Genomic DNA, 19,213 nt, shown 5'->3' with positions numbered 1-19,213 from the left:
CCCGGCAACATGCATAAGGCATGCACATTCCATAATTGCAATGTTTCCGCCGGATTTTCTTTCAATCCCGAATAAACGTATATGTTTACCATGGGCGCCGCCATGTTGTTTGCTGACGTCACAATCTACTCAACTGCCATCTGATTGGCTGAGTAGCGGCCGGTCGCGACCTAAATATTGCATAATTTTCTCATCTTAAACTGGCTGTATCTTGCCTTGTGTGCGGTTTTGTGTGGAGAACTTTTTATTCTAGGCATTTGAATATATGATCTATCATTTAAGACAATAATAGAGTAGTTCCACGAATACAGGAACGAAAGTGAACGCTACAGATTACAGCTACCGGCCTATATAATCCGGTGTGTTTTATATGTGGACAAAGACACACATGGACACGTAAATTCATGGTGTGCCTTATAATCCGGTACATCTTATGATAAGAAAATATGGTAGTTGACCTGTAAATCTACTAACTAGAAATTACTAGAAAGCAGAAATATTTGTATTCATTCACATTTACTGTGTTTTGAGCATAATGTCATACTACTGTATCTGAATTGGATTTACGTCCAGACTATGGCTACACCACTCCAAGACTGCAGATTGGTGGTTTTAAAAGGGGCTGGTCACATATTGTGACTTTACCAACTTCTACGTCATTAGCTCACTCTGGTGCCATACAAAGATTTTCTGATTAAATCATCATGCCCTATTGGCTTATTATACTTTATTTCTGTGTTTTACACTTTGTTTTTGTTCTATTTGTAAGTAAACAAAGATTTTTTGTGGATATATTTACCATAACAAGACCCTGTGACAAGAAGTAAGAAATTGTGCGCAATGAGTAAACAAGAAGAAACAATGGAACCGAGTGAGTCAGCAACACACAGTGAAAGTGTGAAGAGAAAGCAGTTAGGTAACCCTAACCCTGTAGAAAGGGTTGGTCTTCAACCATGGTGAGCGGTCACTTTACTGCGAGGCGTTGCAGGACGGTCTACTGGCTCTCACAGAAGCTGCGTCAATTATCGCCATCTTACTTTATAATAGTTCCACAGTACTGCCATTAGATGACATGTTTATGATCGTGCACAAGGCACGACCATAAAAATTGTTCTTTTCAGGCTCAAAATGGACAAAGTAAACACTATCAATAAGAATATTTTGCATATGTTGTTTTATTTAAAGATGAATATATGTTTATCTGTGTTTTCTTTTCATGGCAAAAATACATGACTAAGCTCCTTTAAGACATTCCGAGGTGGCCTTGCTACTGTGCTCTGGATCATTGCACTGCTGCATAACCAGAGTGTGGTTAGGGTTAAGGTTCTGTACTCATGACTAGACATTCTCCTGCAGGATGTTCTGGTAGAGAACAAAATTTAGGATTCCATCAATGAAGGCAAGCCACCCAGGTTATGAGGGAGCAAAGCAGCGCCAAACACTAGCACCACAATATTTTACTGTAAGGGTGATAGCTTGTTTCCAAAATGCTGTAGTTTAAGGCCAGATGTCTCTTCAGTCCACAAAATATTTAGTCAAAAGTCTTGGGAATCATCAATATGTTCTATTGAAAATGTGAGATGAGTCTTTGTGTTCTTTTTGGCCATTTTGCCCTGTCTCTGTTTCTTTTTGTTAAATCCTAAACACTGACCTTAACTGAAGCAATGAGGCTGGCAGTGCTTTAGATGTTATTCTGGGTAGTTTTGTGACCTCCTGGTTGAATCATTGATCTGCTCTTGAAGTAATTTTGGGTGGCTGGCCTCTCCTTGGAAGGTCCACCAGTATTGCATGGTTTTTCGAGTTTTCCAGTACTGACTTTGGTTCACTCGCATCCTAAAGACTATAAATGTCTTTGTAACCCTTTACACACCGCTAGAGAACTTTGCTTATCTACTGTTCTTGATTTTTTTTAGAAGATGTTTTGCTTTTTGAAGATTTCAGCCATCAGAGAGGTTTTATTTAAAGAATTTACAATTTCTAGAGATCAGATAATGATGAGGCCTTGTGAAATTGAGCTCAGGTTTAAAAAACAAAACAAAACAAAAAACCAAGCAAAAACAGAAATCTGTAAGGGTCAAACATTTTTTTTCCCAGAACTATATCATAACTTTTGGAATAGTATTTGGGAGAATAATTTTCCACAAGCACAACAAACTCAGGCATACAGCAAAAGCTGCACAGAAGTGGTTCAAAGAGTGACTCTTTTTGAGTGGCCAGGTCAAAGACCAGATCTCTATTCTATTGAACGGTTTTGGCTGAGGTTGAAATGAGTAGATCCCTGAGGATTACAATAGGGGTTGTATATCAAGCAGCCAATAGGTGAGAGGCAGGTACACCCAAGATAGCTTTCCAGTCCCAACAGTAAGTTAATTCAGCTGAATCCACAGTGGGCCGTGGCAGATGGCCATTCACACTGAGCCTGGTTCTGGTTCTGCTGCAGGGTTCTTCTACCTCCAGCAGAAGAGTTTTAAGGAGTTTTAAGAGGAGTTTTCCCTCTACACTGTTGCTATATCTATGCTCGGCATGAGGGATTGCTGCAAAAACAACAAAACATTGCCAGCAACTGTCCACTGTGGCTCCATGCCATCCAGGAGGAATGAATGCTGCAAGTCAATGACTGGATGCAACCTGCTGGGATTCTAACAAATCTGTCTCAATGATTTGACAGAATTAACTTTGTAAAATGTCTTGAGGTGATGTGTTGTGAATTGGCACTATATAGATAAACTGAATGGAATGGATTTCATTTAACAGTTTAACAGAATTTACTAACCTGGCCAGCCAGATTGATAATGTGTAGCACTCTAGTTCTGCACATTATCAATCTGGGTAACTGTTATATTTGAATCCGTATGGTGAAAGAAGGGAATTTCAGTAGAATTCTCTGAGCTGATTGGGCAAAGTAACACCCAGTGCCCGCCTACCAAAAGTTGAGTTTAGTCAATCATGGTACCAAATTAAAATGTAAGCAGCAGACGTTATAAGAAACCTCGAGAAGGTAAGCTAGTTAAGCTACTTCTTGCTGTTCTTTCAAAAATGAAATCAAAACAGATGTGATAGCAGCAGCTATCTTCCTGCACCGCCATGTTTGTGTTGGTTCAGCTGTGGGCTCAGCTGCTCTAGCTGGTATGTCTTGCCTTAAACCTAAATACAGCAACATCATTGGTCCAAACAATTTTTGGTTCGGACATAAACGGATGAAGCTGGAGTGGTACAAGATGGATTATCATGTGTTTGTGAACGCACAAATACCACAAGAATTCAGCTTGCAGGCAAGGTAAAGAATTCAGGAGATGCAGCTAAAACTTAATACAACTACTCATCCAATTTTAATGAAGAAACACAGCCCGATATCAAACATTTACAGTTATCCACATGGTCAAGCCCATGCTATGTTGTAAATTCTACAGAAGCAAGAGTGCACAGATACATTGGATTTAGACAGAAGAAAATGGTTTCATTCAATGACTGAACTGGAGGCAGGAGCATGTTACAGCATACAGCTGCATAGAAAGACTTCTGAGCAGTGTTGGAAATACAGGTCAGGCAGCTGATAAACTTAAACTGAATTAACCCTTCTCGTATGAACTGAACAATTTAAAGAGATGCTAAAACATAAGAAGAAACCATTTAACATTTCATCTTACCTCCATGAGCAGTACTTGGAGGACTTCTTGAACTTAAAGGCAGAACGGGACAGGGTATTCCTTGGCAACGGCCTGGTGGGAGGGGAGTAGACTGAGCCTGTAGCCATGGTGTAGCCAGGAGTGGCCGTGGAGAAGAGAGGGGTGGTGCCTGTACCTGTTTTAAAGAGGAAGTGCCTGAAAAGTAAAACCAGAGAGAGCAAGAGAATTTAGTTGTAATTACTCACATGATGGTTTACATCCATAGACAGCAAAATTAGCAAACTACTGTCCCGCATAGTTAATCAGTTTGCCCCCCCTGACGGCAATGCTAGGTAATTGACTGGTACACTAACTAGCAATAACCCAATGGCTACGACGTTGTTTCCTGTGAAGTATGTGCCGTACCTTTCTGCACCGCAGTTAAAGTTCCTGGGCCTAAAGTAGAAAACGTTTTATTAGGGGCAACCGGTTAGCAGTGACCCACACTTTTAGAAATCTCTAAAAGTGAGAAGTCATTAAAAGTGCATTTCTGGACCACTGTCTTTGATGCGTATGTCCCGGGTTGACTCCCAACTCGTGTCACATGTCAGCATGTCTTCACCCTCTCTCCCAACCCTATTTCCTGTCAGTCCACTCTCAAATGTCTCTAGTGCCACAAAATAACAATTATAATGATAATAATAAAAAATAAAGTGTGCTTCTTAAAAGAATATGGACGTTTAATCTCAAACTGGACACAATATAGCAGGATCTGGACCTGCTTGTTTCTATGATATGAATTAATTATGGGTGCAGTCACATAGTGGCTTCATAGCGACTTCAACATTCCCAGAAATCTTTCACCATATAGCTTCTCAGCTCTGTAAAATCAGTCAGCTGAATAGTCTGTGTTCAAGAACATTTATATGATGCGCTTACTTAAAATTCCCATTTTCAGTGGCTCATTGTCAATCAAATTACAATTTTTTTTTCAGTGCCAACATAATTTAAATGTCTGGGTCAATCTAAGAAGGGCCACAATCTTTGTCCCCTTTTCCAAAGAAGCTAACCTGAAAAATAGCCCACGTGAGAAGTAAAGTCCTTTGTCACACTGAAAGCTGCAACTGATTGCTACCACGGACATGGCAAAATTATTCAATTATTCAAATTTGTTTAACAAGCTCTACGTGTCCAAAGAGTTTTCTGGCTTAATTCAGGTTCAATTTTATTGGTAGGCATGTAAGTCTTGTTTGAGACAATTAATATCTGTGCACACTTAATTGACAAGGAAAGATAAATGTTGTCAGGATCAGAAATTAAACTTTTATCTTGCTGAGCTCACAGCTGTCCAGATGTTCTAATGCCGTGACAACAAAGAACAGTCACGTTTGTGACATCTGGGTGGAAAATTTTGATTCTTGCTAAATAAGTCCAGTTTTTTTTTTACAAATACTTATTTAACTCCAGGTTCACATTTTATAATAATGTGCAGCCTTTGTATCATAGACACTCCTGAAGTCTATAATTTGTATAAATCTGCTAAAATACCCTGATATTTTATTTATGAGATAGTTGGAAGTCCCCAAACAACATCAAATTCAGAATCCAGTAAGGCCTTTCTATGAACAACAGTAGGGAAAGTTAGTAAAACATTTTTTTGCACAAATAGTATTATCAAACACTTGGCTTGTAAATATTGTCTTCGATCGTGAAGAAACTAATTGTTTGAATGTTTATTTCTTATAGTATAGTAAGGAATGTGGATTAATAATGCACACAATGGTACAACAATATTTTGTTGAGGTCCCTTTTGATTAAATTTCAGCTTTTTATTCTTAATGTGTTCCTATATTGCATCAATTATAGGGCAGTTTATAACAAGAAATAAAGTTCAGCTGTCCTAGTAGTCTCGTCTTAGCATTTGAATCTTTTAGCTAAAGCCAGAGTTTGCAAAGTACAATAGAAATTTATCTTCCTCCTGGTTTGCACAAGGAAATCCCACTTTAGATAAAACATCATGTTTGTTTTATGTGCTCACACACTGCAGCGAGGTAAATGTGTCTTTATTTTCTGCTCCCTACCTTTTCCCACAGCTCTCATTGTAAAAGATTAGATGGAATTTACATAGTTACGATTGCATATTTTGTCTCATACAGTGGAAATAACAACAGCTCCAATAGAGAATGTTATCTTATAAAAGTAAACTCTGGTTTATAAAGTGTGTATTTGTTGTACTATTAATGTTACTGTGTTGAACTACTAACTAAAATTTGGCTTCTTAAATAACAAATTAGAGCTTGCAGAACAAGTTAAAGGCCTAATTCGACTGTGAGGGATTTTCTAATTTTACTACACCACATTCTTGAACTAGTTCCACAAAGGGACAATATGTTATATAAAGAATAAATTCATATGAGTTTCAACATGAAAGGCAAACAGGGTTTTTTTTATTCCAAAAAGCCCGACATTACCCAGCTGGAGAAAATTACTGGCACATACATGTATGCCTGCAGCAAATTACCGAGGTCACAATGTCTAATTAATGACAGGACCCTGGCTAACGAGCCTCTATAATTACAATTAGAGTGCTCTCTAACAAGGCTGTGTGATTAACAATTAGAACCTATTATAACAAGGGTCCCTCAATTAATACCTGCCACTAGGCAAGATGTGAAGATGGAGAGAACAAAAAGGGGATGGGAAAAAAGGATGCAGGGTGTAGAAGGGGAGTGAGTGAATGAGACCGAGCCTATGTGGGGTTTGAACCTCCAGGAATTCTTTAAGTATTTAGTGCTGGGCGTGAGATGTACTCTGTTCATTGATCAAACAGCAACCCACTTCATCAAGGTTTATGTTTCACATGATGTGGAGAGCCAGATCTCTCACGGATTCAACTTCTTTAGATTGCACTAATGCCAGAATTACAATAAAGGAAAATCTCATCTTCAGTTTAAACAAGCACGGACATTTTCATCCGCTGACAAAATGAAAGATAAACAAGTTCCCGTTTCAGAGGGAACAGCTCTGAATCCTGAGAAATATTTTCACCCTGAAGCTAAAAGGGAAACAGTTTTCTCAGATGACATTTTATGTGATGCAGGCTTTGGGAGAAACGATCAGTTTAATATAGCAACTTAATAAGTGTGGACTTAATGTTAGAATTGCTGGTTAAGAGTCACAGAAAAGCCAAGAGTGCAGCTGGACTGCTGTGAATGTTTTAAATGCTAAAGTGGTTCCTTTTACTGTTGCTTGGGGCCTTCAGCGCTGCTAGTTGGTGCCATTTACAGCGACGTCCCTGCTGTGAGTCAGACCCCGCCCCGATCCTCTCTGCTAATTAGAGGAACTTTGGGAGATTGTTTAACCAATTTCAAACACACTAAAGCTAATACACTATGTCAGAGTTGATATTTTTCACTATCCTTTTAACAACACTTCCATATCTGTCCATCATGAAGCTCTAATTACCTTTGGCTGGAAAACTGGAAAGCCTTGAAGCCAATAAACCACATTGATGTATAAAAACACAGCTGTGAAAGTAACACAGACAATAAAAAAAAAACCTAACCAGGGTGTCAGAGAAGGCACACATGCAGACATGGGATAGCTTATGCTTTGCTATGCTTGGAGAGTTGAGTATGATGAAATAAAGTAAAATGACCATGACCATCTTAGCTGTTTCTTCTCACGTTAACAAGGCAACAGAGAAATTTGTCATGCTTAACCGAAAACACAGGAAGAGAAGTAACGATTGTTCTCGCAGACATTTACAAGCAAAGACAATGAGTTTACGCTAAGTCTCATATTCATGGGAAGAAAATCTCTTTGCTCCCTTGCTTTGGAATATACTAAAATAAAGGATAAAACTACACAATTAAAGCAGAGAACAGATAAGGTGAGGAGGGAAATACTGTACACAGGAAGCGGTTTAAAGTCTGTTTGGCTAAGATGGCACAACGCAGGGATAAATTTGGCATGCCTTCCATAACAGTGAGTAGTTATGACATAATAGGCTGCACATTAGCTGCAGATCAGGGCCATGGTTTGTTGTGTTGATAGTGACGTGAATGTTCTTATCCCACCCAGTGCAATTTTCATCACAAACTGTGATGGAGAAAAACCAGGAACGGCCTAAGGCCAACCGCTAATGCGGTAATAATGTACACGGCTCACTGTCTGCAAAGATTCTAGCCTACTGAGGCAGAGAAAGGACACTGTATGAACGTGACACTGAAGTAGCGGGAAGTGGCCTCTTCAAATAAAGTAATAGGCTCAGCAGGGAGAGCAGGTCACATATTGTAGGAAAAAGAAGAACAAATTCATGGTTCCTTTTAACTGTTTTCCCAACTGATGGTTAATTTTTTCAGAATCTGTTCAAAGTCTATGTCAAAAGATTTTGGGTGCATGACTGCAATACATGTTATCTACCAGCAGGAGGGCCTGTGGTCAGACACTGACATTTTTAATCAAATTATTTATTCATTTATTCATTTATCGTTAAACAGTATGCCTTAACAATGAAAAGTCTGTGGCATATTTAATATAAGTAAGTTCAAAATGTATCAAAAGTATTATTAGTATTACCATATCATTACATGCATATGTTGCAGATGGTAATCCAGTATACTACTTTAGGTTTAAAGGGAGCTTTAACTATTGATACTGGACCGTCCTCATGCTCGAGGACTGAGTTAGTGGTGAACTGCTGAATAGCTGCCCTGCAAGGATTCAAAAGAAACAGGAAACATAAGGACAGAGTAAAAAATGTTGTCCTTAGAGGAAGAAATAATTGCTCCTGATTTGAACATAGTTGTACCCCATTCCTCTTTTTCAGTTTGCCTGATGACATTGAGAGATACAAAAGTGTTCCAACTCTACACAGCCTTATGAAGGATATAAATTATTATTCTTTCATTGAAAAGTGTGTAAATTGCAGGTAAAACATTTAATGAAAACATTTTTGAATTGTTAGGAAAATGCATTTAGTCTTTCTCTGAAAGATTCTGGTGATAGAACATGAGAAAAGCTCTGAGTACAGGGCCTGTGTTTATCTGCGAGTGTATATAATCAGACAGAGTGTGGGGATAATCAAGTGTAAAATGACTGGAACCACAGTCTGTAGAGCTGAGTGAAGCATGTTGTCAACCAGAACTAATCTGATAGGCCTTTAATAACAGCAGCCCTTCTGATGTGCAAGTCTAGAATCAGCATTTACATTCCATTAGTACTATTTACAATGGGATGACAACTGGAGCAACACCAGGAGGATTAGAACAATGTTGGCATGTGTGTGTGTGTGTGTGTGTGTGTGTGTGTGTGTGTGTGTGTGTGTGTGTGTGTGTGTGTGTGTGTGTGTGTGTGTGTGTGTGTTAGCTAGCAAAATTGACTCAGTTTGTGTGTTTCCCTCAGACAATGATTGTAACTGCTCTTTGGATTGATGCATAACATATATCTGCCATAAAAAACACTATTAAATTAATAAATCTGCCTTTTTCTTTGAAATCCTACCCACAGATTTTATTTTCAGTCCGTAGCTCTTTAATTCACTAACATACCAACAGAAACAGTGCTTCTTCACAGAGATTCCCTGTTGGTTATGCACTCAGAGCCACCAGACTCCTTCCGCTACATCATGTCATTCTGCATTGTGTCTCAGGGACAGGGATTAGCTGGACAACAGGTTCACTCTCATCTGTAGTTGTCTTTGGAATGTTTTCAAAAAGCAGGAGCCATTGAGTGATTATTAGTGACGTCACATCCTGTTTGGCAGTTCTGATAAATCCATGAAAAACTTTTCTACCATTTTCGAACATTTATTCTGTATAAACCATCGATAAAACTCCGACATGTTTGTCTTGTTGATGGTTTATACAGAATAAATATTATAAAAACGTAGAAAAAGCTTTTCAAGGATTTATCAGGTGCTGATGTATATACATCAGGAGAAGCTGGTACTGTAAATGGGATGTGAAATACACTTAATATTGTATCTGTTGCTTTATGTCTGTTGGTTGTGCTGTTCTTTTTGCGTCTCTTTCCAGGTGACGGAGCAGACAGAGGACGTTTTATCATTCTGTCCCTTTTATCTCTTCTTTTTTCACCTCTTCTCTTTCTTTTTTTTTCTCTTCTTGTTTTTCTTTTACTCTCTTACTTTCCCATTGTAGTGTCCATATAATTTGAAATTCTCCCTGCAGGAATCACAATAAAGCTATTTACATGCACAAATCAAGCGGAGCATTATGGCGAAAGCTGTTTGCTCCACTTGTGAAAGTAAAATCTGTCGAGCTCTATTTGGCATTAAGACATCAATTCTTATTGCCACATTGCTAGACAGGACACTGAAAAAAAAAAGAAATACACTTAATATCAATAATCTGTCCTAAATCATGTCTAAAATGCCTCTAAGTCTTCTTAGCCGTCTAGGAACTCCAGATGCAGTTTGTTAAATTTAAACCACCACATATGTCGACACTCAAATTTTTACAAGGAAGCAATAGTGTAAGGTTTTCCCAGAACACGCCCCCATGTGTGCCTAACAGACATCTGCTTCTGCATGATCCAGTGACCAGTTGTGTCCCAACAGGTGGCCGCTCATCAGACTGTGTGGAGCATGTGTCGATAGCTGTCTAAGCCAAGAGAATCCGTCTTTGACATAATGTCTGTGAGTTATTACCTCTAATGAGAACATTTACACTCTCTTGTCACATACCACATTAATCCGCCTTTCATGGGCCAGCCCCAATAAATTTCTGTGACACTGACTTATTCTGGCTCTGTGTGTCTCTTCTTGCAGAAAGCTGCCACTCATGATATCTGTTACACTGACAAATGGCAGTTCTAACATGAAGTGGCGGTGACAACATTGTTTCACTAAAATGACCAAATAAATTCCATCGCTGTCTTCATAAGCACTGGCAGAGCGGAAACTGATTAATCAGATTTGCAATTAGTTTAACCACTGTAGCCTTTATTGAGTGGCTTCTTTTGAAAACAATCCAATTGACCATATTTTAGCAGAACGTTGGGGGATATCATAAATGTGCATCCAAAGTCAATTTGTGGATGATTTTTTCTGAAAACAATTTCATATACACTGCATTTTACAGAAGGTAGAAGAAACAACAACACTGCTGATGATGTGGCTGCAGCACCTGTTCTGATCAGCCTTATTTTCAGCATGGCACAGGCACTCCAGCTATTCAAGAGCTGTTTTTAGTTACCATGGTGATACAGTTTCAGACCAAACAGTCTGGGTTAAGCTTTGGGTTTGCTTTTTCCAGCCTCACTCATGTTCACATCATGTGTCATTATGATTAAAAGAAAAGATGGATTTGTTGTGTTGGGAGGTTTTTTCCTTTTTGAAAGCAGTCAGCGGTTCATCATGGCCTTGCATAAATAAGTCGACCAGTCACACAGGAAACCATATGTGTCACTGGTAAGGGGAAGAGGCCACATCAAATCTCAGTGGGGAGTCTGTATACTATATCTTGTGACACAGATTAATTTGCAAAAACTCAAATTCAAAATGATGGACAACAGCCTTTATTATCATTGGGATTTAATAAAGAGTAAGGAAAGCTTTTTGACTTAAGCAAAAAATATGTTTATCAAAACGACTCTGATTTCTGTCCAAAAAAAACAGCAATAATAACAATCAAATGTATTGTAGAATACATCTGCTATTCTTGCCTACAAATATTTTGAAAGACAATCTAGTTCTTGAGGAACCCAAAGTAATTTTGAAGAGAACTGACACTCAGGTGAAGGTTCACCTTTTGGCAGAACAATGATTCTGATGCCACTGCTAGAGAAACGCCTGACTAGCTTAGGCTGCTGTCACACCGTTTCCTAGCTCACCATGTGCAGCGGCACAATACACTGAACTGCTGTCTCCACTGCAACATCTGTAGAACATCACAACGGCAAAGAAGTGATGGAGGCAATGTTTGGTTGGCTAATCTATTTCAGTTTCCCTACATTCCTGTATTCGGCCAGTTCCTCCTGCTATTGATGACCCATTACAGAGTTTGGGTTTAGTGAACTAGAAGTTAGACCTGACAGAGTGGTGGGGTTACTGTGACAGAAGAAAAAAGGCCAAGTTCCCACTGCAGGCAAATGGGCCCACATCTGATTTTTTCAGGATCAAGTGACCAAGTCAGACTTCTTAGAACTAGTGCGAGTGCTTAGATCTGGCCAGATTTGAGTCCATCTGTGGTCCTGAATCAGACTCGTATCTGATTTCTAAATGTGGCTCTAGGAGAACAACCAAAGCGGATTTGATGTGACTTTGACGTCACTTTCCATTGACACTTATCACAACCTTGCGCCGGCGTTAAGTGATAGCAGTTAGAATTAGTAAGAACGGCAGCGGCTCTAATGCTGTACAGTGGAGAGACAGCGAGATGTTAGACCTTATTAAAATTTGCCCCAAAACCTCTATTGAAGTCAAATTGCTCATATAGGAACCATTTGGATGAGGGATGTAAGCGCATGGCCGTGTAAAATCTGTGTACAGTCTTGCACACAGAGGATGTTGCCAAAGAGGTTACCCAGCATGTTGTAATCTGCAAAGCTATACAATGGATCACTATGAGTGTCCTGCCTTAGGAGTAGAGAGGAGAGGTGTGACATATATAATCAAAGGTTGCCCTTGACGACCTACAGTTCTGAATGAACTCGGTCTCTGTGAAGTTGTTAACATCCCTGCCCCACCATTCCTGGCTGCCTCTGTGCTAAACTGTCAGCCAAAGTTATGTTAAACACCACAATACAGAGTTTCATTCTCTTTTTATTCAGCCTTTCCCCCTCAGCACCCACTGACAAAATAAATGGATTCTATTGCACACTTTAAATCACAAAACCTATTTGCTCCCAGTTTCCTGGACCAAAGCATGCTGGGTACGTACTCATCGTTTTTGTTCTTTTGCGCATGTGGGCCAGTTTGGAGCCGCGAACCGTTCACACTGGACTCAGATATAGGCAACATATAAAAAATCAACAACAAAAAAAACACATATCTGGAAAAAAAATGGCTTTGACCATTAAGGCATGCAGTGTGAACGTAGGAGTATAGTCCAGCCATATTGCTAAGTGTCTCGGTGTAACGTACAATGAATGCTAATAGTATCTAAATGTTAGGAAATGTGCCGCATGCTGTGGAACATCAAGTCCTGTCAAGGCCATTCTCATGCATCCCCATTTCATTAAGTGTTTGTGTAATAGGATGAAGGGTGTAAAACTCACAGTGCTCTACTGCATAAGGACAGTTTATGCTACCTTTGTTGTGACATCAATGCCTTTTCATCTTTAAAGGATCAGGTGACCATCTGGGATTTAAAGTTAAATTCTTTTAAGAGCTTCTAAGTGGTCCACTCATTAACTTCATTAATCAAGAAGCAGATCGGGCTGCCGTCTGTTGGAGCACCTCCAAGAATACAGAAAGCCAAGCTGAGTCAATCTCCGTCAGTGCAGACAGATGAGCATAGCATGAGATTAAGTCATGCTATTATTTCAGCTGCATTTTTCTAAATGCTGTGGCAGTGACGCATATGTGTAGTATATGTGGCGTCTCAGAGATGTGAAACTCATCCAACAGAAACTTTGGGACTCATCCAAAAGTTCTGTGACAGCCTGGGATTGGCAGAGATCAGTTTTGTAATGCAGCAGTATCAGATGCTGCTGGAGCAATATTTACCTAAAGCACTGTATCTTCCTAGGAAATTAAACACAAGGAAGACAAGCAATAGCATGAAAGGGATATTAAGGGACAATTTGAAGCAAAGTTACAGTGAAAGTTGGTAATGAGGTAGACTGCTACATACCAGCAAGTCCCAGAATATAGCCGAGACAAAATATAGGCACTTACCCTAAATATGAGGTCTGTATATTTTCTGCCTTTGATGCAAATCATACAATAATGTCTAGAAATTCCACTTAGTGAGGCACCAATATAGGAAATTGATATAGATGAATATTTTTGCAGTCTGTTGTATGATCAAGTTATTATTTTCAAAAAGCATTGAATTGATCAATAAAAATAACTGAACTCCTTGGGTACACTTGTATAACTCCTTATCAAAAAGAAACATTATTTACATATAATTTACCCACACTGTGTTTATATACACTATGTTATGGTAGTACAGATGCATTGTCCATGTTCTTTGCAGAGACCATCTAATTTATGGATAAGAGCAGGTGGCTGTTTTTTACATTATGGAGGAGGTCAGGAAACAATACCAGTGCAGGATATTTATTTTAAATTACCTCAGAATTTAATTGGACTTTCCCCCCAAGGCATAGAACCCCAATGCTAAAGCTAAAAATGTCTTTTTTCTGGTTTTCTGTCATATCTCTCAAGAGACGGTCATCTAACAACTAGATAAAAATGTGCCTTGAAATAGCATGAAATGTGATCCAAAGAAAGTAATCTAAACCAGAAAGATGCTGCTCCTGCTTTATTAGACTGTTGACTTGCTTCTTTGACCACCTTCAGACAAGGTTTTCATCTTTAGCTCAAATTATTACAGAACTATACACTAAAAAATAACAAATAACAAAAAGGACCCTTAGTGAGACCTAACAAACCCATCCGAATGATGCTCAGAGCAACAGCAAACATGCGCAGCTTCTGGACTGTATTGCATAGCTAGCCGGCCAGCTGATAGGGAGCTTTGGGAGAAAAACAGTCAGGGTGTGAAGACAACATTACATCTGGTGTCTGTCACAACAAAGGCTGCTTCAGAACAAATCCCTCTGAGTTTTAGGTAATTATGAACGTTGAAGTATCTCCATTAACTTTAGTTAACATGAAGATATTTGAGCTCTTAACTAAAGGGCTTCCTAAGTCTCTCATAACGTCTTCATAGCAGGACTCTGTGCTGCTCAGTGGGGGGTTTCTTACCTGAGCAGATCCCAGCCAGGTGCTAACCCTGACACTGTCACGTTGCACTTGCATATAGCGGTGTGGTTTCCTCCTGGCCTTCAGCTTTGCTTACCCAACAACATGAGGTGTTTTACTGGCGGAGAGAACCAGGCTGCCTGAGAGTACGACTCTAAAATGATCTTTCTGTCTGCCCAGTGAATGAATACAAGAGCCAGAACAATCTCCATCTTTCAGGACTTTCACTGCAGTTGTAAGATTGCATTAAAGGATTTTGAAAATATTTTTAACCAAACAGAGACTTAAACCTTCTTTTCTCAGTAGTTTCTCTCTTGGAGAGCATGTTCAGCCTTTGCTTGAAACCAGGCATAAATTAGAAACGGGTCAGTTTTTACAGCGTATTAAGTTTAACTTCCATTTGTCTCACCAAAGCATGGAGAATAATAGATTTCTAATGTTCTGGTCAGTTGAAGGTAAAATTACAGGTTCATGACATTAAGATACTGATACAAGAATTTAAAACAAAGAGGTTTAATAGGATTCATATCATCTTGTTTAAAATGGAAAACAACAAAAGGGATAGTACAGTTTTAATTTCTCATTTCTCACTGAGCACATGTATAGCACGCTGATATTCGCTGCTTAATTAATCAGGCTATCTTCTCGCACAGAGCCTGTAGTCAGCTGCTTGCCAACTACTGCTCAAAAGGGGACATAATATCCTTTTAAAGTTATTCCTTTTCTCATTGAAATCATTCAGTTGTGGTCTATATAAAGTCGAGCTGCTATGTGTCTGAATTCCTTGTTAATTTCCCCCCACATTATACCTTTTTGCCCTTCTTCCGAGGCGCGTTTGAGAGCAGCTCATGTTGGTGCCGTCTCTTTAAATCTAAAGGAGGCGCTTCATACCCAGACCCCTTCCAGGTGATGAACAACCGAACACTTTCACTCATCCACTTGTAGCTTCAGCACCCTTCAGCGTGGACTACAAAATCGCTCTGATAAATAAAAATGGTGGATTCCTGAGAGCGGTAAGCTGGAAGTCCATGAACCTGTTTAGCAGTTCTGCAGCAAATACAGGGACGGAATAGTTAAAAAAAACATAATAAAAAAACGGCTTAAAGAATATGACCCACTTCTAGAGACTCCATGTACACAACAAGATATTTAAGGATTAAAAAACTGTATTTTGCATGATATGTTCCCTTTATAAACAATGTTACCTTAATGAGGGTGATGGCTGACAACCACTGTCGACGTTCTGTGCCAAACATATTTCCAGCCACATTTGTCTCTCTTTAAGTGAGGTGTATGTGCTGTAGCCTTTTCATAGCCCCCTGACCAGCAGTTAGCAGCAATAGATGGGGGAGAGGCAGTGCTGCATTAGTCTATGCTCCACACACCAAGAAATAAATTGTCTTATTCCAGCACTTCTTCTGGCATCTCAGTAAAAGTACTTTTAACCACAGGAACTATGAGAGTTCTTGTGGTTTTAATGATATCATAACTTTTAGAACCTTGGTTTCCCTTGACAGCTGTAACCTGTCCATGGTTAGTTTGGTCATTTACAGTTAAGACCACAAATTATTCATACCCCTGGCAAACTTAGGTTTAATTTGATTAATAGGTTCCTTTTGACTGAAAGTAATATTGATATTTTGGAGTCCCAACATGAACCCGATACAGAAACTGAACTGGAAGTTAAAGATTAGGGTGATGGACAGGAGGCTTCCACCCTCAAAGACTTGGAGCTCATTGCCAAAGATAAATTGGCAAAAGCAGCGGAAACAGCAAAACAGCTGCTCAGTAGTTATAAAAGCGTATCATTACTGGAATGTCAATAAATATTAACTTTTTTTCATTGATTATTAAGCATTATTATTTTTGACATCCCATTTTTTTTAAAAATTGAGATGTAACTTAGAAAACTGATGAAAAAGATAAAAAGTGAGATGTAACTTAGAAAACTGATGAAAAAGATAAAAAGTGAGATGTAACTTAGAAAACTGATGAAAAAGATAACTTTTTCATTGTCCTTTTAAATTGTTTTATTAACTTTTCAGAGATGCCTCTCTCATTTCCTATTAGAAACAAACTTCTTGGCTAAATGACCAGAATTTGAAATCTAAATCTGCCAGGAGTTTGAATATCTTTGGGCTAAATTGTAACTGTAGAAACCAGTATTTTTATTAAGTGCAAAACTCCATTACAAATCCCATGTGTCCTTACGCTAACCATAACTCTTCAGTGGACAACATTCATCCACACGCTCACTTCCATCAACAGACAGGAATAAAGATCAGTGTCCTGGCTGCGCTTCCTTCACCAGGAGGCTTTGAAGACACTGACCTGACACGGCTCGTATGAAAGGTGCCGTCAGACTGAGTCTCATTACCTTGTTTCCAGAGGCACATTGCTACCCAGCACCCAGCTGTCCTGCAGCGGGACGCTCTCAGGGGGCGTGGTCTGCAGCTCGGCTGGTGATTGGCCGGCCACGGGGGCCGGACTTCCAGAAGGAGGGGTTAGTTGCCGCGACGAATTCAGGTTCTGGCCAGCGTGGTGCGTTGATCCCAAGGCTTGGTTTAGAGCCGTCACTGAGGGCTGTTGGCGGTGGGGGGGCGGCACGGGAGGCAAGGACGGGCCATGGTGGTTTGATGGTTGTTCTGTTAACAAGAACACAAGACGGGGGTTAAGGAATCGCCACAATTCACCTGGTCAGCAACCAAGATTCTCTAAGGTACTACGCTTTGGTTAAGGAGCTTTGTGTTCAGAAACATTATCACTCAAATGAAACTTTCCCTATCACACAGATTTCAAGTCTTTTTGGGGGTTTAAGCGGAATCAAAGTTAGAACAAACTTAATGCATCCATTTTGGTAAAATGCTGCCAAATATCACTCATTATATTACACCATCATTAATGGTCACACCAAGGAGTCCAACAAAAGGATTCCTTAACACAAACGATGACTTCACAGAGAGCCACACTGTTACACAGGGAAGGAAGGAAGGAAGGAAGAAAGGAAGGAAGGAAGGAAGGAAGGAAGGAAGGAAGGAAGGAAGGAAGGAAGGAAGGAAGGAAGGAAGGAAGGAAGGAAGGAAGGAAGGAAGGAAGGAAGGGATGGATGGATGGATGGTGCTTACTGTTTAGGAGCCCTGGTAACACGCAGTCATCCCTCAGATATTAACTATGACTACTAGAGTTCTGATATCAGCGTTAATGAACTGCAGATCAGATTTACATGTTGCTGCTTCACTGAAGCTGGTGTGAGCAGTAGCTCAGCTCTGAACTTAGCCATGCTGAATACTGATGAGAGACTGGCGGTCACAAATCACTGTTGGGTTTTTTTGTAAAAATATTTACTTAAAGCTGACCTGCCTTTAGCTTCTCTGTTGCTTTTTTTTCTGCTGCTTTTCCGCTCCTTTGTCTGTCCTCTGGGTGCTCTGAGTAAAATGAATGGCAACGCAAGATTTGATTTGCATAAAGAGCATCACATCTCCATTTCCCAGCCCTGCTGTTATTTTGTCTAAGCAGCCTTCGCTGGAGCGAACAGGAAACAAAGACAGAAGAGTGGGGACGCATACAGGAGCAGAGGGGTGGAAGAAGGAGGACTTTGTGGTCGGAGATGAAGTGTTTCACGCTTTCATCTGCTTCAGAATTTCTCTCTCTCCATATGCCGTACTGATAACTGATTGATTGTTTCAGTTTTATAAAGCGAAAAATATAAATGCTGCAAACAAACCAAACATGCACACTGATTGGTTGGTTTCTGATTCGTTATTAAGACTCGTTTCATGCAATCACTGCAAATGTAATTCTAAACATCTTTTTTGCACCCATAAGATGGAAATGAGAACATAAACACATCCTTCCTCGTTCTGTGTGTTTGATGAAAAATCTCATTTCGAGGTAATTTGTAAGTACAGCTGACAGAGATAGACTCAATTATCGTTGTGTTTGGCAGTAGAGCTGCAGAGATAACCTGATCCTTAGATGCCGATTCTGTCTGCTGGAGAGGACAGTGTTGTGCCGATGGGGAAACACATTTAGAGAAATATACAGATATGTTTGATTTCACTTGTGAAAGTGGGAGGAAATATGTTTGTCCATTTGTGTTGCTACACCTCTTAAAACTTCTGCATTATTTCCCAAATTTCTGGGTTTAAACTGTTGCAACTGAGGCAGTGTAGTTCGACCAAACTGTGGCCAAAAACCACTGGTTGGTTTAGAGAAGAGACACAATTCTTCATTCTACACATGCTGCCATTTTTATCAAGACATTGATTGGATCAGAACCTCAGAACTTCTTCCACAGGATCACATAATGAATGGTGAGATGATGTTAATGCCAGCGGGTCAGGTAACTGAATCTAGTTCAAACTAGAGAACCACTTTGTTAGCCTTTTACCTGGGAGGTCATTACCACATGCTACACTACAGGATAATGTTCAACATTTACACTATAATCAAAAGAATTGCTCACCAGGTAAATATAAATACATTTCTGGTTGCAATTGTGTTTGAACATGATCTGTAATGTAATAGTTGATTGAATTGATGGTTGTTCCCAAGTTGTGAGCAAATATGCTCTGGGCAAAACAAAAACAAACATCTTTGGCTGTCAGTAAAAGGTTTCCCCAGGCATTATGAGATTGTTTTATTTTCTTATTCTTACCAATTTAATGCCTAGTTGTAGTAAATAAAAAAAAGCATTATCTTCAATGAAAAA

At 39.5% G+C, this 19,213-nt stretch overlaps 1 protein-coding gene across 4 annotated transcripts in view; it reads right to left on the bottom strand.

Annotated features, from left to right (window-relative positions):
- The window catches only part of LOC105919475 (teneurin-3-like), a 457,194-nt gene that overhangs the window by 177,336 nt on the left and 260,645 nt on the right, over positions 1-19,213 (bottom strand). For all 4 annotated transcript variants that reach the window (XM_036136710.1, XM_036136711.1, XM_036136709.1 and 1 more), the window contains 2 exons: positions 16,880-17,147; positions 3,648-3,821 (listed from right to left, as the gene is read on the bottom strand). In XM_036136710.1, the coding sequence (XP_035992603.1) occupies positions 3,648-3,821; positions 16,880-17,147 (442 nt within the window). The remainder of the gene's footprint in view (positions 1-3,647; positions 3,822-16,879; positions 17,148-19,213) is intronic.

This window comes from Fundulus heteroclitus, chromosome 5, assembly GCF_011125445.2.
Source record: "Fundulus heteroclitus isolate FHET01 chromosome 5, MU-UCD_Fhet_4.1, whole genome shotgun sequence".
Taxonomy (NCBI): Eukaryota; Metazoa; Chordata; class Actinopteri; order Cyprinodontiformes; family Fundulidae; genus Fundulus; species Fundulus heteroclitus.
The sequence above is the reverse complement of the archived record's forward strand: the minus strand, read 5'-3'. Positions and strand labels throughout refer to the sequence as shown.